The sequence below is a fragment of the Stylophora pistillata genome, chromosome 14 (genome assembly GCF_964205215.1).
Source record: "Stylophora pistillata chromosome 14, jaStyPist1.2, whole genome shotgun sequence".
Lineage (NCBI taxonomy): Eukaryota > Metazoa > Cnidaria > Anthozoa > Scleractinia > Pocilloporidae > Stylophora > Stylophora pistillata.
The window spans coordinates 9132412-9157305 of NC_142532.1; the positions used below are offsets into that span (position 1 = coordinate 9132412).

The 24894-nt window shown below is 38.2% G+C and overlaps 1 protein-coding gene and 1 pseudogene across 3 annotated transcripts; both read left to right on the forward strand.

Annotated features, from left to right (window-relative positions):
• The first annotated feature begins 32 nt into the window (after positions 1-32).
• On the forward strand, positions 33-24658 carry LOC111329790 (uncharacterized). Of its 3 annotated transcripts, XM_088746071.1 has the most exons (15): positions 33-172; positions 273-366; positions 5708-5939; positions 6292-6513; positions 6820-7002; positions 7563-7713; positions 8197-8411; positions 8659-8878; positions 17756-18015; positions 19114-19276; positions 19995-22327; positions 22711-22756; positions 23102-23347; positions 23870-23947; positions 24385-24658. In XM_088746071.1, the coding sequence occupies exons 2-15, from the start codon at positions 317-319 to the stop codon at positions 24576-24578; spliced, it is 4593 nt and encodes a 1530-aa protein (XP_088602197.1). In that variant the 5' UTR covers positions 33-172; positions 273-316; the 3' UTR covers positions 24579-24658. The 3 variants fall into 3 exon arrangements, 2 of the variants coding, with proteins under 2 accessions (XP_088602197.1, XP_088602198.1); XM_088746072.1 differs by lacking the exons at positions 33-172; positions 273-366 and adding an exon at positions 710-769; XR_015995682.1 differs by lacking the exon at positions 24385-24658 and having other exon boundaries at positions 48-366; positions 23137-23347.
• Positions 14247-16463, forward strand: LOC148716408 (uncharacterized; annotated as a pseudogene).
• Positions 24659-24894: the final 236 nt, after the last annotated feature.

Genomic DNA, 24894 nt, shown 5'->3' on the forward strand with positions numbered 1-24894 from the left:
CATGCTAGGAAATAGGTTTAGCCGCAGACAATTAGTTGATGATAGCCCCAGTTATCTGCAATGGTCTATTTAATACCTTATGAAGAAAGTAAATGAGTGTATAACGTCAATGTAACAAGCTTTCGGCAAAAACGGGGGCAAAAGATTGATTCAAGGATTCTGGAAGAAACTGGTAACAAATGATTTCCGGAAGTGCTTCCGGTTAGGTTGTTTCTTAAGTTTATTCGAATGCTTACTCTTCGGGAATCGTTCGACATTCATGTTAAATTTACGAGCTGCCACTTACTAAAGAAAGAGCAAGCGCTGCCTGATATCCATGGGAAGTCGTGGTTTTGACAGAAGGCGATGGAAAGACTCAAAAGGAAGGTAAGAAGTCGTAAGTAAAGTAATTGAATCAACCTTTAGATTGTTGCTTTGAACGATATTTACCTTTACTACAAATAAGCGAATTCAGGGATCCATTTTGCTCCTTTTCCTTATCTTATCCAGTAAAAGAAATGTAGATGCGATTTGCTCCAATCTGAATTTTCAATTTGTCCTCAGTTGATGTCTGAAGATCATGTTTCGAATTCGTATTTCCTCGCACATCTTGCCTAATTTAGGTTTCCGTCGTCCCTATACAGAGCCTGGGACTTAAATACAGTCCAATTGTAGTCATTTACAAGGGGAAAGTGTTTTTTTTCCTTAGGAACGAAATTATGATAAACAGTCCAATCTGAAAACTAAGAGATCTGCATATAAGCATATAGTGGTCAATGTGTTCATACAGGTAATTAACAGTACTCATGTATTGTAATATCGTGATAGGATATAGGCCGTAACATAAAGCAAACTTTTTTCGCTATTCACATCTCAGTATAATCATGTATAATTTTCTAAACAGTATAATTCATGCCCGAAAACAAGACAAAATCGCCTCAAGTTAGAAGAACGCATATCCCTTGGAAGGTAGAAAAAAGTTAAGACACTACTCTGCGCTTAAACCTTTAGATCCCTGCAGGCGTACCTCATGACAGAATACGGCATATGATTCGCATTTTGACGAACTATGCGAAAACTATTCAAACGCGTAGTTCTCCTCAAACTTATAAGTCCCTGCCTGCAAGGGAAACTAAGAAAGACTTAACGGAGTCATCAGACCTCTTTTAATATATGGGAGCAAGGTTTGGGACTGCTGCAGTTCAGAGAATCTCAAAATGATTCTTAAACTTCAGAAGAGAGCGGCAAGCATTATTTTATATGCAGACAAGAAAACACATATCCCTTACGAAAACAAACCTATTTTATTTCTATTTAATGCCTATTTTAATGCTATCACCTCTATTTTGTACTGTTTTATTTTCTCAGACTTATATTTTATACCTATTTTACCTGAAAGGGAAAATAGAACCACTATTTTAACCATATTTTAAGGCAAAGTTGAACAAGGTGGTGTATTTTTAATTTCTATTTTCTCAAAATGAGCAGAAAAATAACCAGCTAAACAGACTATTTTAATCATATTTTATTTTCTACATCAGTAAAATAGTGATCAAATAGTCTGCTTTATTTCTGTTTTCTGCTGATAGGACATACTAAAGCCATTTCCTTTGAAAAATATGAAAAAAATAGGCTATCACAACCCTATTTTATCAAAGAAAATGTTGACTAACTGCAAAATAGATATAGAATAGACTGTTTTATGTCTATTTTATAGGTATTTGATTCCTATTTTTTCAAGTTTTTTCCTTTTTTATTCCTATTTTATGTCTATTTTAAATGTACTTACATCCTATTTTTGGTTTTTTTTTCTATTTTATCCCTGTTTTATGTCTATTTTATCTTATAACTAATATTTCATTAATGCTATTTTCATACTATTTTATCAATGAATTGCATGCGCATTTTCTCTATTTTAAAGCTATTTTTACAGCAGTTATGACTTGCCAACCAGACTATTTTTTACTATTTTTTGTTTCAAAATAATAGCTTTCAAATAGTTAAAAAACAGCTTTCATATAGTCTGGAAAATAGAGAAAAAATACACAAAAAATTGGTGGAAAATAGTTTAAAAAATAGATATATAATAGGCACTTTTTTCGTAAGGGTATAACTTTTCATAATAACCTAAATTGGCTTCCTCTCACAAAGCAAATGTTAATCAAAGGAAAAGCTCTAGTCAGGAGGGAGGGGGTGACTCCTAGGTGAACATTGGATGACTGATAACTACCAGTATGACATCACAAATGATTTTCAATATGGATTATAATACTCGATATTTATCTTTGAATTATGAATCAAGGATCAATTTCCACATCAAGGATAAAGACAAATATAAATGAAAATAAATATGTTAAATTAGAAGACCGTCTTTGTTATTGCTTACCGAATGCCGTTTGTGCGACAATCGATCTTAAATTTATGTTCTCGGATAAATAATTCTTTATACTTAAACTCAAGTGACAAGGTATGCATGGTTTTTCGTCCTTAATTTCTAAGTTATACAGAGATGAGGGTTTCCTTCAGTGATATATGCTTTACCAGATGGTTCTCGAAAACATTTTTTAGAATAAAACACGTGACCTGCTCAAGGTGATGATTTTTATTTCCATACTTTAGTGTTTGAGATCTGTCAAATTCTATACATTCCCAGAGCTCCTGAGATCTCACCATTTGAAATATATAATATATAATTTCTCACTTTCTGTAGAATCATCAAATGTATCAAGGTACAAGTTAGGGATGTGTAATGATGGACACTTCAGAGTGAAATCATCATCTCTGTCATTTGAATTTATGGTAATAATAATAATAATAATAATAATAATAATAATAATAATAATAATAATAAACTTTATTTAATGAGGGTTATGCAAGGCAGTAAATATACTGAAAAACCTGAGTGGCCCTTAATAAATAGTACAAATTAAAAAACTTATGACATTACATAAAAGCATTAAAGACTAACTATATAAGGAGTTATTTAAATACAACTATAATATCAAAGTTAAAATTTAAACTATATAGCATATTAAAAAACAGAGCAAAGATGAGGCTAGTTTACAAAATGCTTTTATGAATGGCATTAATCATCTCTTAAAAGGATTTACTTTTTAGTTGTTTAGCGAGACAGTTCAATGGTTGAAATATTACTTTGTTGGATGCCTTTCTAGTGTACATGCCTGCTTAGTAGAAGTCAAATCAGCCCACTTTGCGCCTTTTGTTTCAGGATTATTGTTACCCTTTTGTTCATCTGTTTTCACTAAATTGATAATTGAATCATTGATAAAACTTACAGGCAAAAATGTGTTTTGGGCGTAATTGCTAGATTTTCCCCTCTCAGGAGCCACAGTGTAATTGATATTGTCATGATCAGACCAAAAGTTGCAGGAATTATCACAGTCTTGTTACAGAGTGTAGCAGAAGAACTTTCAAACCAGCTATTTTAATTCATTCGTATTTGGAAGTATAGAGATGTTGTGTTGGAGAAGAATTGCTTTGATTTTGTCAAGTTAATAAATTTTTGATAAAGGTAAAAGACATTGATAGAATGAGTACCACAGATACAACATCAAGATATTGATTGGAGAGCAATTTGTTTAATACCCAGCAGAGCAAGTTATTTTGCCTTGTACAATTTTGATGGAACATTGAGAGAGTACTGAAGTTTAAAAAGCTTGCAAAGTAAAAGAAACAATAACCTCTAGTACAGTATGAAAAAACAGAGCAATCATCACAGAATGATGAATACTATAAATACCCTTGGGGACTGAAAAGCCAAGAAATGTCAAAAAAGACATCATACAACAGCAACAAGCCTGCTAAATAATAATTACATACAAAGCACTATAGTTTTATTCACCATGATATGGGAAAACAATATACAAGCAAATAAATAAAAAGCCAAAAACAGTACAATACAAAAAAAAACAGATTAAGACACAAATCAACACTCTTTAGCCTTTAGAAATAAGCAAACTAATGCAAGCCAATATCCTTTTCTTTCACCAAATTAAGACACAATTCCCTTTTTGCCTTTCGGAAATCAGCAATTTCAAGTCATTACCCTTTCGGTCTCCAGATTAACCTTTTAACTCCCAGAAGTGATTGATATAAAACTTCTGCCTATCATATCCATACGTTATCCCCCAAACAAGTAATGAGAGTACTCAAACTATACTCTACTCAAATAGATGTTGTTATCCTGATCTAACAGCAAATTATTAATTTTCAAGGAATTGTGTAGCAGCCAGAGGGGAGAATTAACAATCAGATCTTGGGAGTTAAAGGGTCAGGACAAAAGTCAAAACTCTGGCTATAGTGGCAATTTACAATACAGGCTCTGAAAAATTATCACAAGAGCACAAAGAGCGTTTGAAATAAAGAGCCACAAGCGAAAAAGATAACACAAGCCAACAAAATAAATAAGTAGAATCTTTGGATCTAACCAAGGTCTTTACAGCACTAGCAGACAAGATAAGTATCTAATCGTGGCTGACCACTATTAAACACGACGACAACTTCAAGGATTGAAGTTGTCGTAATATCGGCGTCATTTTCGATAACACCGTTATGATGTCTTTTCATATTAACAACATAGTTAAAGGGGCATTCCACCACCTAAGAAATATAGTTAAGATTCGTAAATATATCAAGTTCTTGTACGCGCATTTGTAAATTCGAAGCTGGATCTATGCAACTCACTTTTGTATGGTCTTCCCAAGTATGAAATTAACAAACTGCAATATGTGTCCAAAATGCTGCAGCACGTGCGATTGCTTGCTTTAGTAAGTTTGATCACATAAGCGATACTCTAAAGGAGCTGCACTTAAGATACTCAACAATTTAGCTCCTGATTATTTCCTTGACCTAATTTATGTTTATGAACCTACGAGGTACCTTGGCTCATCTTCAGACAAGTGGCGTCTTATTATCAAACCCTATAACTTAAAGACATATGGTTTAAGGGCTTTCTCAGTTATTGCCCCAATACTTTGGAACGATTTACCTATTGACATTAGATCAATCGACGATGTAAACAAATTCAAATCTAGATTGAAGACCTTTCTTTTTAAGCAAGTTTATGAACTATCCTAGGTTCTCCATTTTGTAATTTTGTTATTATGTATATATATATATATATATACATAATATATATATATATATATAGGTATACGATTTTAGTCCTTTTTAAAGCATTGTAAAGCGCTTAGCACTGAAAAGGATAGGCGCTATATAAATATTTTATTATTATTATTATTATTATTATTATTATTATTATTATATGGGCAAAATGATTCACTAGATTCACCCCAAATTACAATAAGTATAAACCTACATAGATAAAGAAGAAAACCTCCCTTTATGAGTCCGATTTGTCCAAAGTTTACAGAAAAACTAGCGTACGTTTTGGTTTGTTTTGACACGCATGGAGTAAATATGGCGATCAGCCGCACTCATCCCGAATTGTATTTAGTGAAATTACAAATAAACACTTTCACAAGACAGTACACTGTTTAACTCGGACAATATAGACACAAAGTTTGCACACCCACGGAAAATTAATCAATAGCAACCCCCTAGAAGCCTGTAATGGCCTTTTCTTTGTTAGCTCCTAGTGCTGTAGCTCGACTGAGACGTACAGTAAGACCTAAAAGTTCAATTGTAGAACCTTATCGTTTCACAGTGCAGAATCCAAAAAGAGCCTAACTATTCTTATGGTTCACAGATCAGCTTATAACCGCCTCAAGACAAAAAATAAAGAGGCGATGGAGAGTGAATTAGTTGAGGTGCAAAGTGATTTGAAAGGTCATGTGATTGGGAGGGGCGGATGTAACATTAAAGAAATCATAGCGAAATCTGGAGCACGGATTAGCTCGAGGAGAGATGAGGATAACTTCCTAATCAGCGGCGATAAGGAGCAACGAGCATGGGCCAAGAGGCTTATTTTAGAGAAGGTGGTAAGTTTCTACTGATCGTTTCGAAAACGTCGAGTGAGCGACAACATAAATTTCGTAAGAATTCGGTCATTAGCATTCATGGGCCTTAAATGGCAAAGAGGAACTCTTTTCCCAGTTACCATATTAGCATTGCCTCCGTCATGCAAGAAATCGTTCCCATAGTGACACAAAACTGCTTAAAATGAGATTACTTTCATTCATTACTGAGGAGGAAAATTTCGAGCTAAGTTTGCCAAAATAGCCTTGGTCCCTTTCAAACAGATGCTGCTTCTTCACTTTGTTGTAGCTGATCTCGTCCTGGACTGGCTAAGATTCGTCTAAAATCTAATCATTCCTTAATTTCTTAAAACAGCAAGAAGTATTGTGCAAGAAAAAAGAGGCACCTTCCCTTGGTGAGCATGTCGAGATTCCTCAAGAGTTTAAAGGCTTAGTAATGGGGAGAGGAGGAGATAATCTCCGCGATATCAGCACTCAGACAGGAGCAAAAGTCTTGAGGAAAGATGGTGAAGTTTATATAACTGGTGGGAATGAACAGCGACGACAACAGGCCAAACTGTGTATTAACACTATCATCGTAAGTTCATTCCTACATAGAATATTCATAAAAAAAGAAAATAAGCCTTTGCAATTCGGTGTTGAAAGCTGAAATGATGATAGGGGTCGAAACGCACAATATGGAGGATACTTGAAAAAAATAAAAGACGTTGATTGAGAAAATCATGAAGTGTCTGATAGAGCTTCGAGCCCCACAAGTGATGTTGTTCTACATACAGATATAACTATAGGTACAGATGTGATAAACTGTCAATTTTAATTAAAATTGTGATGAGTTTTACTTTAAAAAAGCTGAAGCAGTATCAAGATTTGTTATTTTTTTAAGGCTGGAGCAAGATTAAGGGGAGTGGAAAACGAATTCAACAAAGTATGTTGTTTCATCGATGGCTGTAATCTGCCAAGGGATTCTAAACTGAGGCTGGAGCAAGTTTCAAAGGGAGAGCGCATGGTTCTTCCCAGACTGCAAAGTCAATATCGACTGAAACCTGCTGAGGACTATGAACATCAGGTTTGCTCAAAACAGTTGACATTAAAAGCGATGTATGTCCGAAACACGCCAGGACGGTTACCTATTTATATTTTATTATTTATTACACTTTTTTTCCTAATATACTTAGTGTTTCAAATGGCCACCGCTCTTCCTTCTTCTTCCTTTCCTCTTTTAGCTCGCGGGACCGCACGGATTTATTCTGCCGTGCTCACGCCGACGAGAACGGCCACTTATAAGGGGATTTTTGTCCGCGGGAACCGTTCTACTGTGTAATAAATTAACCTTTTCATTACCAAAGTCTGAGACCATCAAAAATATTTTTATGATCAACTTTATGTTTAATTTTCCCGTTGACGCCGCAAATGTTTTTCAAGGAAGTCACGTTAGTACAGCCCGTGAAATTTTTTTTCGCCAGACTTAAACTAATATTAGCTTCATTTACGATAAACGTAATTCGGAAACATGACATAGCCTTTTCAGTGGAAAAGAGATTATTAACGTATATCTTATACATTTTGCATTCATCAAACTTATTACCTCGACATCAGGATTTGAAATTGAAAATTGATCTAATTCAGGAACCAGATAGTACTGCTGAAGGTTATCACTCGCAGATTATGGATGCTGCATTAAAGGCACTGCGTCAAATAAAGTTTGAAACCGAAGAGCTACCGAAGGCTGACATGTGGTGTCACTTGGGAAAGGCCATCGTTAGAGGACCCGATGAAGGTAATTTCATCCATATCCATTCCCATATCATTCCTTTCTTCCGTAACTTTGACTTTTGTCGTTTTTGTTTTCACTGTCATTAATGTCGGCTCTTACTGTGTTATGGATGTACACATGTGTCATTTCTGGGTATAACAATACAGTACAATACTTTTGACAGAAATTTGCAAATTACTCTTATTATCAAGGAGAGATGAGGAACTGTCGGTGAAATTTGTAAAATAATTTTCATCCACGGAAACGACTGTAATACAATATTAAGCGAAACTTGGTTCACACTCGTTCGTTTATTCGTTAAGGACGAGCTCTTACTGATAAAAAATACTAAAAGAATCATTAAGTCGAATATTTGGAAATAGACTAAAGATTCCTTAGATATAGGGAATCAGGCCTGATTTTTAGCAGTGAATCTCACTATTTGAAGATGAGCTGACACCGGATATGAAAACAAAAAAATGTTTTGTCTGTTTTGTTTTCTTGTAGAAGAAGTGGCTGAAGGGGAGTGGAGTATTGATGAAGCTACAGGAAAGCTTCAATCTTCAGAAACAGAAAACTACTGGAAAGTGGCCTTTAAAGAAGGTGTAAATCTCGATGAGAAAATCCTGGAGGGTCATTTGTGTAAAACGACGACCGAAGATTTCAAAGTGAGATATGATTTAACATATTTGACACCATGTGGGCATCAAGTGCGATGCAAGGTAAGGCGAGATTACGGTTAGAAATGGTGGTCCACATAATGTCCAAGGTATACAATAGGCATAAAATAGGTCAGTGCACCATCTAATTAAGCTTACTTTGTTACAAAAGCTTTGTGAAAAAAAAAAGAGATTCGTTTAAAAAGCCTCAAGCAATGCTATACAATGTGATATTTAAAGATATTCAGTAAATGCGTTTTCGTTTTATCCAAGACCCTATTACAAGTCTCATGTAACCTTTTATAAATAGGTATGGGTGGCAAAAGCGGATATAAATAAGAAATTGGAGGACATTCCAATCCCTTTCAGCGACGTGAAGAATATCCTGGAGACTATTCACTTTGAGGACGAAAAAACACGGTCTACATGTCGGGGATGGCTAGTTCTTCCTTCTCGAAGATATTTACAAGCCAACATTTTGTTTCCTAGTTGTGAATTTGATTGCAGGTTAACTATTCGAGGGCGAACAGGTAGGTTTGAAACGAATATAAGTTAGTATCATAAAGACCTCTGAAATATCATTCATTTAAGTCAATTGCTATTTTAACAATATACACTGTTGAAACTTTATGTGAGTATGGTGCCTGCAAAGAGAACTATAATCAGTGAAAAGTTCACTGTCCAAGGAAAGAAGAATTTTAAGAAAGATATGATAACAAGTAAACTCCTCAAGGTAATATGCAACTTCTAGAAAGTTGAAATTCAGATATATAACTACAACCTTCCTAAGGTTTTCTTGAAACACCCTGCACAGTAGTAAATTTACCCCTGTAAGCTTAGAAGGTAAAGACCGTTCTGATTGAGTAATAAGTCAATTTGACAACCTTAAGTACATTAGCATAAACTCGCATTCATGGAATAGCTAGGCTTTCCCTGACGTTCTAGGCCTCACTCTCAAAGTAAAGCCAACTACGAACATCTTTTAAAGAGATGGGCTTCTGCTTGAAATAAAAAAAATATTTCCACATGAAAGGGTCTGCACTTTCCCCCTCCTTCCGGATGGTGGCCTTAGAGTGTTTATACCTTTGGTCACTGTCATCAGCGGGAGCGGACAAAATAACGGCCGGACACGAATTTAGGCCTCACGTTCTAGGCCTCACTTTCAAAGTAAAGCCAACTACGAATATCTTTTAAAGAGATGGGCTTCTGCTTGAAATAAAAAAAATATTTCCACATGAAAGGGTCTGCACTTTCCCCCTCCTTCCGGATGGTGGCCTTAGAGTGTTTATACCTTTGGTCACTGTCATCAGCGGGAGCGGACAAAATGGCGGCCGGACACGAATCTTTAAGCTCCATGGAACTAGCAATTTTGCTGCTTATGACTACCTTATTCCTTCATGGAAATGTCAACACTAGTTCTCTTATTCTACGAAGAGACACTTCAGCCGCAATGGAACACTGGTCGCTAGCCGTAGCCAACACAAGCTTACTGAATTCTCGCAAGACCACTCCAAGCCGCGGCCAATGGAAAACTATACTTGTCTACGAGATTTTCTCACACTTCGAACGGCACAAGTAGCTTCCAAATCTACCGACTCATAACGGGAGGAGACATCCACCCAAACCCCGGACCTACAACGAAAATGTCCAAACATCCCTGCAAAGAGTGTGGCGAATGCGTGCGTTCCAATCAAGATTCCCTACTATGTGTTCAGTGTAATAGGCTATTTTACAGTTGTGTACTTAGTTGCCAAGCCTTTGATTCAGAGTGAGGCTAAAGATGACCTTGTTGTGAGACCTCTATCTAGTTAGCATGGTAACAAAGTGATTTACGTATATGTGCACGATCCTTCGCAGCAAAAAGCACTATTTAAGCAATAGTGAAAATCAGACCTGAAAAAAATTCAGGCCTGTACGGGATTCGAACCACTGACCTCTGCGATACTAGTGCAGCGCTCTACCAATTGAGCTAACAAGCCAACTGGGAGCAGGCCATCAAATTAAATAGTGCTTTACTGCGAAGGATCGTGCACATATACGTTTCATAACCGCAGTTCATATATATGTATTTCATATGTTTGTTGTTTGATTTATCATCTACGGGTTTATGTCGAATTAATTTGATGGCCTGCTCCCAGTTGGCTTGTTAGCTCAATTGGTAGAGCGCTGCTCTAGTATCGCAGAGGTCAGTGGTTCGAATCCCGTACATGCCTGAATTTTTTTCAGGTCTGATTTTCACTATTGCTTAAATAGTGCTTTACTGCGAAGGATCGTGCACATATACGTTTCATAACCGCAGTTCATATATATGTATTTCAAAGTGATTTACATTTGAAAGGCAGCAAGGTTTGTATCATAACAAGGTCATCCCAACCACGTTTATCCAAAAACTGGCACATTGACTCTGATTTGTGGTGGAAATCAGAGTCATCACTACATGGCGCCAAGAGGGTTGGTTGGCATCTCGGCAGCTCTTTACTTATTTCACCTTCTTTTCTTTATTTTGCCGGTAAACCGGCATAAAATATTTCGACATGGCAGTCTGCTTGGTGAAGAACCTTTGGAAGGATTAAACGAGCGCTGGAAAAGCGACTTCAAGGCAAAAATAGCTCAAACTGCGCTGAATGAGTTTGCAGCTCGAGCAGTTGATATGGCGGGCAACCATAAAGTCAAACTCTCAAAGCACACCACCTCTACTTTGGCCTATTGCCTATGCTTATCGCTACTCTTGTCCAGTGGCAATGTTGAGCGAAACCCTGGTCCAAAATCAACTTCTCAAAGTGGAAACTTCAAGTTGAGTACGGTAAAAGGCTTAAGAATTTGTAATTTGAATGTGCGAAGTCTTGCATGTCAACAAGATGGATGAGATCCGAGTTTTTTGTGAGACCCACCTACCGCACGTTCTGTCCCTAAACGAAACTTGGCTAGATTCATCAATCAGTGACAGTGAAATTCAGCTTCCCGGCTACTCACTCGTACGAAGAGATAAAACTCGTCGAAATGGTGGTGGTCTCATTTACATTTCCTCGAACCTCAATTACAAAGTTATTCAAGAATTTGAAAATGATCAACCGGATATTCAATGCCTTTGGATGGAAATAACACCTCCAAAATCTAAAGGTTTTATTTTCTGTTCCTGCTACCGCCCACCGAATGCGGACAACGTTGCAACTTACGTTGAGGGCTTGAGAAATATGTTAACAGTAATGGCTGATCGGGAAAAGGAAATTGTCATTACCGGGGATCTGAATTTCGACCTGAAACAGTCGAATAAACCTGCATCTACGAAGCGCTTTATGAACATGGCGAAAGAGTTTAGTCTGCGGCAGATTATTGACAATTTCACTCGCATAACTGAAAATTCAAAGACCCTGATCGATTTATTTTTTACCAGTCGTCCGGATCTATATGTCTCCGGAGTAATACCAGTTGGCTTTAGTGATCACTCCGCAACATATGCCGTCCGTAAATTACATCGTTTGAAACCGCCTCCCCCGAGGATAATTGATACCCGGAATTTCAAGCGTTTTAATCGTGATGCTTTCACTGAAGATCTAAATAAAGTTCCATGGTCATTGATAAATTCCTTCGCAGATGTTGAGGACGCATGGAACTCATTTAAACACCTTTTTTGTGAAGAAGCCGACACCCATGCCCCAAGAATCCGCGTGCGAGTCAGGGGAAATAAAGTACCATGGCTGACACGTGAGGTAAAACATCTAATAAATGAAAGAGACCGCTTTCATAATCTGGCATTGAGGTCAAACAATGAGCTTCATTGGAGCTCTTACAAGCGCTTACGCAATGTTGTGACTTTGAAGCTCAGAAAAGAGAAAGAAAGATATTACAACGAACTGTTCCAGGAGACAAGAGGAGATTCCCGTGGGACCTGGAAAAACCTAAAACGGCTACTCGGAAATGGCTCAAAGAGTAGCAGCGCTACTGCTCGTACAGCTAATGAAGCAAAAGACAAGTGTAACACCTTCAATAGCTTCTTTGTCTCTTGTGCCGAAGATTTAAGGTCGATCCACCGATCAACCGCGCGATCCTTTTCCAAATGGCTACCGCAAATTGTCCGCCCAGAAAAATTTAATCTACGAAAGATCACCGTGACGGAAGTTAGAAAGGCTCTTAAAGATTTAAAACCGAAGAAAGCTACAGGTGTTGATGGTATTCCATCTCGTCTACTAAAAGACGGATCAGACGCCCTGGCCTATCCACTATCGCTCATTTTTAATTTAACTATCCAACAAAACGTTATCCCTGCAGAATGGAAAAAAGCGAAGGTGACCCCTTTACATAAATCAGGTTCAAAAGATGACCCAAGAAACTACCGCCCCATATCGGTATTACCAGTGGTATCTAAAGTCCTAGAGCGTTTAATCCACAAGCAGCTTGCAAGTTTTTTTGATGATCATAACTTGCTCTGTAAATTACAGTCCGGTTTTAGAAGAATGCACTCAACTGAGACGGCTGTAACTTATTTCGCCGACGAGATTCTCCTGAATATGGATAAGGGCCTTGTTACTGGTTCTGTGTTTATTGACCTGGCAAAGGCTTTCGACACAGTTGACCATGACATTTTGCTCAGAAAATTAGAGTACTATGGTATATGTGAGGAAAGCCTTCTATGGTTTAAGGACTACTTTACGGGAAGAAAGCAGTTCGTGCAAATTGATTCTCATTCATCTGAAGAGCTTGCTATAACTTCTGGAGTGCCACAAGGGTCCATCCTCGGACCCTTGTTATTCATTGTCTACATTAATGATTTACCACGTTGTGTCAAACACTGTTCTGTAAATATGTACGCTGACGACACAGTTTTATATCTTGCTGGCCCAACAGTAGACAATTTAACTTTTTACTTTAATCAAGATCTTCAATGTCTATCTGAATGGCTAGAAGACAACAATCTTGTTCTCAATGTTTCAAAAACTAAGTGTGTACTATTTACATCTCGAAGGCATAAAGAGCGCGATTGTATTTTAAATCTTAATCTTATCGGAAAGCTCATTTCTTGCGAAACTACTTTTAAATACCTAGGCGTGGTGTTCGACAATTTTATGACTTGGAAGGCTCACGCAGACTATATGTGTAAAAAGGTGGCGTCAAGAGTTAGTATTCTGGGCCGCATTAGAAGTTTCGTCACAAAAGAGGCAGCAATACTTGTTCATAATACCTTAATTCTTCCCTTATTTGATTACTGTGACATTGCCTGGAGTAACCTTTTACAACAAGATATAGATCGACTACAGCGCTTACAAAATAGATCTGCACGGATTATTACACGTTGCTCTCGGTCATCTGAAGCAATAGATCAGCTGCAATGGCCGACTCTTTCCAGTAGACGCTATTACCACAAGGCTAAACTCGTTTTTCTCTGTCTCCACTCATTAGTTCCTAGTTACTTTTCATCATATTTTACCAGATTTTCGAATATTCACAATTATTCCACGAGGCAAAGTCTGAGGCTATCCCTACCAAAAGTAAAACAGAATTTTGGGAGAAGGACCTTTCTTTTTACTGGCGCAGAAATTTTTAATAAACTTCCTTTAAACATTGTGAAGAGTGAAAACATTCAAACGTTCTGTCGCCGAGCAAAACATTTCCTTTTACCGTAATTTTGATAATTTTGATATTTTATTTACTATGTTATGTTTTAATTGTGTTTTAGCTTTGTAGTTTTAGGCTGTTAATGTAGTTGTAAAATCTTAGTCATTATATATACATATATATCTATTCTAGAAATTTGATGTAAATTATTTCAATACAGGGCCCCTATGGATACCAGCCTTAGAGCTGAATGGGCTACCCTGTGTAAATAAAGTTTGCTTTGCTTTGCTTTGCTTTAGCCTCACTCCCGTTCAAAGGCTTGGCAACCAAGCACACAACTGTAAAATGGACTATTCCTTCTCGCACACTAAATGCCTGAACTTGACAAAAGCGATGTTTAAAAGCTACTCAGATAAGCAGGTCATGGACTGGAAGTGCTCGCTATGCTCCTTGCCATTTAGTAATGGGGATTGTTCTTTTAATACGGAGCCAGATTTTGATCGCGAAATTGGGAAGGAATCATCTTTTAATACATCAATGGATGAAAATCACACTAATGGTGGATATGCAAATGACGACGCTACAATCCTGGAACAAAGAAAAGATAATCCCAGCGGTGCATTCATTATGCATTTAAACATAAACAGCATCCAGAATAAATTTGAAGAGCTCAAAGAGCCGAATGATGTTTTAAAAGCTCACATCCTGGTTATATCCGAGACTAAGATCGATAGTTCGTATCCTAATAGCCAATTTACCCTAAACGGATACCACATGTATCGGAAAGACAGAGTAAAAGGTGGCGGAGGACTCATTGTTTATTTCTCCTCTGTAATTCCATCAAAGAAATTAACACTACCGAGAGCATACAAAACGCTTGAAGCTGTCGCTGTCGCTGTCGAATCCAGGACAGGGAGAACTGATATAGCATTACTTGCTATCTATAGGCTGCCTAGACCGTCTAGGAAAGGCAGAAAAATACCATCCGAGGACAAATACCTTCAAAAAGTAGAGGAAGAAATCAACGACATCTGTCAGTGGCTATGTTTTCAAAAAAAAAACAATCGTCATTGTTGGTGATTTAAACATGGACAGGTTACGAGCTGACAGTGCTGAGGGACAGATTCTAACTGATCTTCAAGAAATTAACAACTTGGAGTGCTTGATAACAAAACCAACAAGAATATCAGTTCACTCACAAACGCTTCTCGATGTTCTGCTCACAAATACCCCAGAACTTTTTGTAAAAAGGGGAACGTACGATCCAGGACTAAGTGATCCTTGTATGGTAGACGGAGAAACGAAAGAGAAAGTTCATAAGCACAGAACGAAGGTAACTACCTACAGGCAGACGAGAAACGCCGATTTTCAACAGCTCAACCACGAACTTTTAGAAGCACCGTGACATGTGGGTGAAATATTCACTGATGTAGATGATAAGTACGAGTATTGGACCGCCCTCTTTGAGTGCACAGTGAACGCACACGCCCCTATCAAAAGAAAACGCGTGCGTAAAAAGGACGTACCCTACATGACCCCAACTTGGAAAAAGGCCATAAGGAACAAGAGGAAACACGCCATACTGTTTACGAAGAACCGAACGCCAGAGAACATGGAACTTAAAAGAAAGTACAAGAATATTGCCACACGCGAACGGAGGAAGGCTATCATGGAATACTGGTTCGCCAAGTCAGAGGAGCTGAAATCGAAGCCAAGGGAGTTTTACAACGCCTTTAGGCCATTTATTAATAGCAAAACTAAGGAGTCCACCTTAATCAGTTTAAAAACAGAAGAGGGCATCATTGTAAAAGACCAATGCGAGGTAGCTGAGCAATTAGTGAACTATTTCACCATAGCTGCTGTTAGCATTGTAGGAGACAATGCTATTTGCATCACAGAAGAGAACCATGACAACCATGGCAGCGTTAAAGCTCTAAGAGAAGCATACCAAGGAACGCACTTCGAGTTCAATCGCGTCAGCAAGGATCAAGTGCAAAAGGCGCTTGAAAATATCAACCCCAATAAGTCCTGTGGGTGGGATCCCGGAGCACCGCCTAAACTCCTTAAGAACGTGACCTGTGGAATTGCCCCATCGCTAATGACTCTCTACAACAGCTGTATCGAGCTGGGGCGATGGCCTTGTGCGTGGAAAATGGGAGAGTGGACGCCAGTGTTTAAAAAAGGTGACAGACAACTGGCGAAGAACTATCGTCCCATCACGTCCCTTGTTACCGTAGATAAGACATTTGAGCATATGCTCAGTTAGCAAATCACCGGGCACTATAATCCAACTCTCTATCAGAGAATGGCAGCTTATGGAAGACATCATAGCTGTCAGACCACTCTACTTAGACTCGTGGAAGACTGGAAATCAGCTGTTGACAGAAAGGAACTGGTGTACATACTGTCTACTGACTTGAGTAAAGCCTTTGACTCTCTTAGCCATTCTCTAATCGTAAAGAATCTCGAGGCCTATGGCATTGGACAAAATTCTCTCAACCTTCTTAGATCATACTTTGACAATAGGCTCAATAGAGTGAAAATAAAAGGAGTGACAAGTGACTGGAAAAGGATGGTGCTTAGCTGCCCGCAAGGCTCGTCCTTTGGCCCTCTTCTGTGGAATTTGTTCCAAAATGATACGTCATTTTATATAAATAATGCTAATTTGAGCATGTATGCCGACGACCATCAGATGTATGTCACGGGGAAGAAGCATGACCTTGTCGCGCAAAGTATCAAGATACATGAAGAGAAAGCTCTGTCCTGGTACAAGAACAACTATCTCTCAACCAACCCAGAAAAGTTCCAGCTATTAACGATCAACCCGAGAAATGTTGACAAAGACAACGATAATCAAAATTTTTCTGTTGATGGTCATACTATTAAGAGAATGGGGGAAATACGGCTTTTAGGAGTTCAAATAGATGAAAAATTGAGTTTTACTAGTCATATCAGTGATCTATGCTCTAAGGCCAATCAAAAAGTAGGGGTCCAAGTGCGGCTACGCAATGTGATACCCTGTAATGCTAAACTATCACTTTACAGGTCTTCAATTCTGCCCCATATAACCTACTGTCATTTAGTATGGCACTTTTGTAATGCATCGGATCGGAGAAAGCTTGAGCGGATTCAGGAGCGAGCACTTAGGGCGGTGTACAAAACTAGATCAGCGTCCTATCAAGAACTGCTAAGTCGCGCTAAACTACCGACGTTGAACAATCGGCGCCTACAAGACATGGCCACTTTGATGTTTAAAGTTAAGCATAGTCTCGTACCTGAGAATATTTCTGACTTATTTAATATAAAGAACACTCAATATAATTTACGGAACAGTGACTTTGAACTGCCAAGATTCGAAACTGTAAGATTTGGTAGGAATTCTGTTAAATATATGGGACCTCTCATCTGGTCGAAGTTAACGATAGAAACTCTAAATTCGTTCAAGAAGAACATAAGAAAAGTCAACCCTTCAACTCTCGTTGAAATTTAAAACTTAACTAAATAACTTCATAATCTTTTTAATTATCTACTGTAAATAACTATCATCTACGTATGTAAATGTATGTGCCTTTTAAATTTTTTAGTGTCCCCCATTAGCTTATAGCTAAAAACATAGACACTTAAATAAAGTTTTTCATTTCATTCACCAAAGACCTATCATATCCAGAAGAAGCTAAAATTCCCGAATCGAACAGTCTTTGGGGCTAAAAAAAGCTTCCATAGAGAATGAATTCGAATCTTCAAGCTAGTCTCTTCTTTGGGAATTAACAGTTTTAAGACAGTTTAACATCAAAATTATAATATCATAATCATCATAATCATTATTATCATCATTTGTATCGCTTTTTCTGTAGATCATGCGGCCATCGCAGACTATGCACCAGAAGAAGAAGTAAGACTCATCTTGTCTAAGTATCTCTCTGGACTGACTTTCGATGAATGTGACGATTTCGGACTCCGTCTTCCCGCGGAGGCCATACCCGAGGGATTTCACTTGATCCATAAACGATCCTCCAGAAGAACTTTGTACACCACTAGTGAGGGATACGCTATTATTATTTCCAAAGAAAGCTCGTGGCGTAGTGACATCTCAAACGTGGACTCCAGAGAATCGGTATGGGCCCCTCCATCGGCCGGTCAAAATGATCTTTTTGTGTGTATGGATATAATTATTATACAAATCGGCCTCAATTTTTTATGAATCACAGACTCTTCAAAGTGGTAGGCTTAGCCTTCTTAGAACAAAGTTATCCATAAATTCTTTAAAAGGTGTTCCTCCCCATACTTAGCATGTCATGTAAGTGTCACTCAACTTTTCTTTTTGCATTTCTTTTGGACTTGCGCGTGGGACTTGAATTATGAATTGACACCGAGTGTCGAAATTTGAGAAGGACCCTTGCTTTCCTACTAAGTTCCCGATTTATTATGTCAGACAAAGATATTCATGTCATACAAAGAATAGATACAATGAATATAAGAAGTTCTTATATTTTGAACTGCGGTATTAGATACGTATGATGCACGATCCTCGCAGTAGATAGCGCTATTTATGCAATAGCGAAAATCAGACCTGAAAAAAATCAGGCCTGTACGGATTTATTACGGGTTTATCTACTGCGAGGATCGTGCATCATACGTATCTAATACCGCAGTTCAAAATATAAGAACTTCTTATATTCATTGTATCTCATTTATCACTTTCACGGGTTTATTACGAATCAACTTAACGGCCTGCTCCCAGTTGGCTTGTTAGCTCAATTGATAGAGCGCTGCACTAGTATCGCAGAGGTCAGTGGTTCGAGTCCCGTACAGGCCTGATTTTTTTCAGGTCTGATTTTCGCTATTGCATAAATAGCGCTATCTACTGCGAGTATCGTGCATCATACGTATCTAATACCGCAGTTCAAAATATAAGAACTTCTTATATTCATTGTATCTCATTTATCACTTTCACGGGTTTATTACGAATCAACTTAACGGCCTGCTCCCAGTTGGCTTGTTAGCTCAATTGGTAGAGCGCTGCACTAGTATGTCAGAGGTCAGTGGTTCGAGTCCCGTACAGGCCTGATTTTTTTCAGGTCTGATTTTCGCTATTGCATAAATAGCGCTATCTACTGCGAGGATCGTGCATCATACGTAAAGATATAGCATGTTTTGCTAAAGAAGACACTTTCGAGTCCTAACTTTACCTTTATTTGTTTCTAATGGGTAGACTGACCTCCACCTACACAGCGAAGAATGCGACAGACTTCTTATGAGTACAGATTGGCAACCGGAAATCATAGTTCAAAAGTTGCCTGCGTTTCTTAATTTTGTAAAGGAGATTCGAGGCTTCGTTGTGCGCGAAATGAAAGAATACGGATCGACAAGAACAGGTTAGAAAACACATGCTGTCTCTCCTTGTATTTAAGCGGATGAAGAAGCATCCATACTAAATTTGTCTCCTTCTAACACTGGATTTTCCCAGTGAGGATTTTTATTCGCATCAAACCGTCAGAGGTACTAATAAAGAAAACATTCGAAGGTTACAATGCTAGCAGAGCACCTTCCCAAGAAAGCAGACTAAATTCGTCTTTATTTGGTTGATGAGGTATCAACCATATGTATTTTCATTTAAAATGGCAAAACCAGGAAAAAAGGCCCAACAAGACCTAGCGTATCCCTACAAGTTTGTCTGGTGATTTAAGACCCATAACGTGATCAAACTTAATTGTAATTACGCCATCTTTCTTTTAAAGAAGACTTTTTACAAGGTGGCTAACTATTCTTGGCGAGTATTTTTTTGTATTTTTTGGAAATTATTTGTTAAGTATCATAAATGCCTAAAATGTTAAGCAACTTCCTTTTCCTCACGAATCACTATAATCACTAAAATATGGGACCTAAAATTCTGTATTGAACCTGAGAGTGATACCGTCTCATTTAAATGACACTCTCTCATTTTATAAAGAGGTACTGTTTCTATTTGTATAAGTTTTTCATCGAGTATTTATATAATTATTCATAAACTTGTCTGTTTATGTATTTATCAACGAAATTTTTTTCTCCTTGTCTTATTTACATGTTAATGTATTGTTGCTTTCGATCATTTAGTTCCTCCAGAAATCCTCGCAAGGGGCCCTTTAGCTTTACAAGCCTACTACCGCGCTTTAGACGAAGGAAAGATCAGAGACAGGAGAGTACCGCTGATGTTAGTCGGACAGGACCGATCCGGAAAGACTAGCTTGAAGAAATCGTTAAAGGGTGTATGCTTCAACCCAGAGGAGGAGAGCACTGTGGGCATCGATTTAGATCGTTACCATTTTCAAGTGACAACAGAAATGTGGATGACAGGAAAAAAGAATGAAGGAGGAGACGTTGATGAAGAAGCTATTTCATTTGCACAAAATGCTGCACGGTTGGCTGCTGACACATTAAGAAAGGCACAAACTGTCTCTGAGTTTGGAAGAGAAAGCATTGTTGATGAACGAGGCTATAATGTTGAAGAAACAGATGGTCTCTTGGAGGCAATCCCCAGGGACGAAACGGTTTGCTCAGAGGAAACCGAGTTAACAGAGGATCAGTTATCCACTAAAAGTAGCTCTGATACAAATGTCAAGGCGGTACGAGAAGTTCTTGACCCAAATACACTAGAAGCCGAAGACGATTTACCTCATCCTACAACAAAACAAGCATCAGATTTTGAAGAAATTGCTCCAAGAATTGAAAGTTTACTTAAAGACGAGGGGAAGAAAGACGATGAAGAAGATATTTACTCCATTCTGTGGGATTTTGCCGGACAATCTGTTTATTACGTGACACATCCTCTCTTTCTCACCACAAGAGCGATTTACTTTCTTGTTTATGACCTCAGCAAAAATCCAGACGAAAAGGCTAAGCCTCTCGTGAAGCAGGGAGTGTACAAAACGTTCCAAGACTGTTTCAACCTGAAAACTAACTTGGATTACCTAGATTTCTGGATGAATTCGTTGGCGTCATTAGCCAATCATCAAACAAGCCATGGAAGGGATCTAGAGCCTGGATCTGATGTACTTCCGATGCAACTTCCAGTTGTTTATCTGGTCTGCACCCACGCTGATGAACCTTATGATGGCAGAGAACCATTCGAACTTGCGAATGAAGTGTATGGGACTTTGAAAGAGAGACCCTACGGTGCCCATTTGTTTGACGTGTATTGTGTGGATAATACAAAGTCAGGCAGTGAGTCTGAGTGTCAAGAAGTCATGCGCTTACGACAGGATGTTCACTCTGTTTCTAAGGAATTGCCGCATGTCAAAGAAGTAATTCCTGTTAAGTGGCTAAAGTACGAAAAGACACTCCAATGTATGAAAAAGGAAGGGCAAAAGTGGATTTCACTTGCCACAGCAAAGCGCGTTGCATTTGAGCAGTGCCAAATCGAGAGTGAGGATGAATTTAAGACGTTGCTAAACTTTCTACATGACCTAAGAGTCCTAATCCATTTCGATGACACAGCAGATCTGAACGATATGGTAGTCCTGGATTCTCAGTGGTTGATAGACGTTTTCAAAAAGGTGATAACTGTAAAACCCTACCACTGGAAAGAAAAGCCATTTGTAGAATTGTGGTGTCGGCTCGAAAAGGAAGGAATTCTGGAGGAAAAGCTTTTAGAACATGTCTGGAAGCCTTTGATTATCCACAAAGAAACATCTGAAAGCTTAATTGCAATAATGGAGAGATTTAGTTTACTGTGTTCATGGCCCTCCTCTGATGTTTCGGGCAACAAACAGTACCTGGTACCATCAATGTTGAAGTCACATCCACCAGAAACTGTCATGAAGTTGGTGTCAACTGCACAAATGCCTTCTCTTTTTCTCAAATTTGAATCTGGTAAAGTGCCATCTGGCTTATTTCCCCGATTAGTACTACAGTTCTTGCTCTGGGGGAAAGAAATCTGCTGGAGCTCAGTAAAACCAAAGATGTACCACAGCTTTGTCAGGTTTTTTCTTTCACAAGATGATGGAAGCTCTGTAATTCTTCTTTGTCACTCGTGTTACATTGAGGTTGTCTATCATCGAGGGAGTGTAGAAAATGGGTTAGTTAATGCTTTAGGGTCTCAGAATTCGATGGATATCTGCTATAAAGAACAGGATTTAAAGTACGTCCGTGTCATCTGTAGACAGTTAGGTTTGATTCTGGAGTGTATGCGCAATCAGTTCTGCTGGTTGAATAGTATGAGATACACAATGGGAATCATCTGCCCAGTTTGCCGTGAACAAAGTGCCAACGACTATTGTGATAAGCATCAGAGTCTAGATTGCAAAGAAGAGGAATGCCTCCACTTTTGGCCCCAGTCTGATTTGTTTAGTTCTAAGGAGGAAGTCTTTTGCAACAAATCGGTTTGTGCGCATAATAGCGGATTCAACCCTGAGCGCTGGGCTCCGTGGTTTCCATCTCAGGATGATCGGGTAATTATAATTATGAGCCTGCGGCAAAGAAATTACTCAACTACTGCAAGTCAAACAATGTCATTTTGCTGAGGCTTAAAAATCTTGAATCAGGGAGTGTAGAAACATGGTTGTCAATCTATAGAGAAGAAGAAATTCAAAACGCCATTTGGAGTATATCTGATTGTTGCAGAATTTCGGAAGATTTTAAAGACCATAACGGAGATGTTCAAACTATTCTCAGAACATTTTTTTATGCTAAGCCAAAAAATTAACAAAACGCAGTGTGGCAAGGACAAAGCATTATACTGTGAATTTTCGGTCGTCTATGAAGCACAGTTTTGTAATTTTCAGATCCTGAAATGTGCGATAATATTTCAATCGTCCCGTTTTTTATGTCATAGGTGTCATGCGGTAACTACAGTGATAAACATTTGTCTATAGATGAAGGTGAGCTTCCTGCCTAGATTTGCACATTTTTGATAATTGAAGTAGTATCTCGTCTGCAGCACATTAGCGACATTGCTTTTCTCTTATTATCTCATAAATCGCTCTGCCTCCTTGTTTTAAACAATATTTCAAAATCGTCTGCTGTACTGGTTAAGAGTAAGTGCAAACAGTCATTCAATGATCTATTTGTTTAAAGTATTCTTTCGTATTCACTCAAGGCAAATCAATCATGTCACCTTCATACAGTTGCACAGTTCTCAAAATATTAAATTCCAAAGTGCCAAGAACCTGGTTAGAGAGTTTTAACATGTATCAGTATATATGTTTTCATAAACTTATTCTTAGGAAATGAAGATGAAGTCCTTTCTGTTCCTACTGAGGTTCTAGACGACTCCCTTTGGTCACGTTCGAATGGCTGCAAAGATGTTGTACGGCAACTGGAAGAGAAACTCAGCCTGGACCGCGCCGCTTTGAGAGATCCCGATCCTGATGTAAAGAAGCTGATTCGTTACATGGCCAGAAAGGCTAACATCAAAGGCCGTTATGATGTGATTAAAGAGTTGAGAAGTATTGTGCCATCAGGGACTACAGGTAAGATCGCTTTTAAAGCTTCCCAACTGCTGTGAGAACTCAAATGCACCAAGAGATCAAATTTATTCAGTCGAGAAAAAGAAATAAATATCCATCCAAGTGAAATACAAACGTAGTTCTCGATGGTCATATTTTGTAGTCACAGCGGTTATTGGGGTATCCCGTGTAATGTATCAGAATTTTAACAGTTTGGTTGGCTTTGTCTGCCAAGCAAATTGTTTTATGTTTATCACGAATTCGACCTATGGTCAGATTTTGATAACCGTAGAGCACGAAATGTTCGAGACACTCAAATTTCGCAACTAAAGACTATCTACCAAAGAGCATATGGCCGTGATGCAAACCGTAATTTCATCAAAATGTTTGGTTTGTCTCGGACTTCTTCCAATAGGCCAAGTTAGCCAAATCTTGTTTTGGTTCGGAGCATTTGTCCTTGAACCTAACCTTCCGAACCTTTTGGATGTTAAGTTGTTTGCTCATGGATTCCTTTTTCTGAGAAATATTTTATTTCTTTTTTGTTAGCTCCTTTGTTGCGTGAGAGCCTTCAAGTTGGAAAAATGCCTTTCAGTCAGCGAAGAGAGCTCACCATTGCCCTAAGCGGTAAGGCTATAAACATTACAATACATCAGTCCGAGACCAGATCAGTTCAACCTTCCATATATATATTGAGCATGCAGGAGGTTTTGAGAAACCGGAAAGAAAGATAAAGAGTTCCTCAAGTTGTTGTTGAGAACAAATACCAGCTAACTATTTTAAATTCTCCCAAATTATACAAGTAGAATTGCTAATGTAATACTTGGCTTTGTGTTGTTTCCAAGTTTAAATGTTATCTTTGACAAGAAGTCCGCCTTGCTCGATGAAAATAGATTTCTAAGCAAAGAAGTTTAGTTGCAAGTGTAAACCAGTTTTTTAACTTTTGTTGTAGTATTTATGGTAGTCAAGAGAAAATTTGCAAAATTTACGAAACAAAGAATTATGAACGTACATGTATTATCTCCAGAACCAGTTCTATTAATGAAACGTGTTTACTTTTATAGGTGTACAGGAGTGGAAGATTTTTGCCGAGAAACTGGGGTTAAAACCAACGGAAATTCGTTTCCTCGACCAACGCACCTTGAATCCAGTTGAAGCTGCCTTGAACTACGTTGTACAAAGATGCCAGATAACTGTGGGAGATCTTTACGTCATTTTAAACGACTCTGAGCTACCTGTCATAGCCGATCTGCTCTGAGAGAAAATTGATATTCAAATCATGTAAATGTTAACTTTTACACAAAAGATGTTTTCTTAGATAAATTTTCTTACTCCTCATGTCTTCATGGGTCTCTTAATAAATCAAATGCGACAAAAGAAGAAAATTCTTTCTTGTGCGCCATGTCGATAATTGTTTATAACTTACCTCGGGGTCTTTTTCCTCCCCTAGCGTAGGAAATTTTTAAGACAAAATTTAAGCCGAGATAACTTTCTGTTTTGACTGTTTTTCCGCTTACAAACCGCACCAGTTTACGGTAATTTCAAAACTAACTGGCAACATCGCTAACCTTTGA

What these genes read in the sequence shown, in the direction of transcription:
- LOC111329790 (XM_088746071.1), top strand. Translation starts at nt 317, where the DNA reads ATGGGAAGTCGTGGTTTTGACAGAAGGCGATGGAAAGACTCAAAAGGA. An exon ending in TGTGTATTAACACTATCATC is followed by an intron (nt 6,514 to 6,819) that starts GTAAGTTCATTC and finishes TATTTTTTTAAG; the next exon opens with GCTGGAGCAAGATTAAGGGG. An exon ending in ATACGGATCGACAAGAACAG is followed by an intron (nt 19,277 to 19,994) that starts GTTAGAAAACAC and finishes TCGATCATTTAG; the next exon opens with TTCCTCCAGAAATCCTCGCA.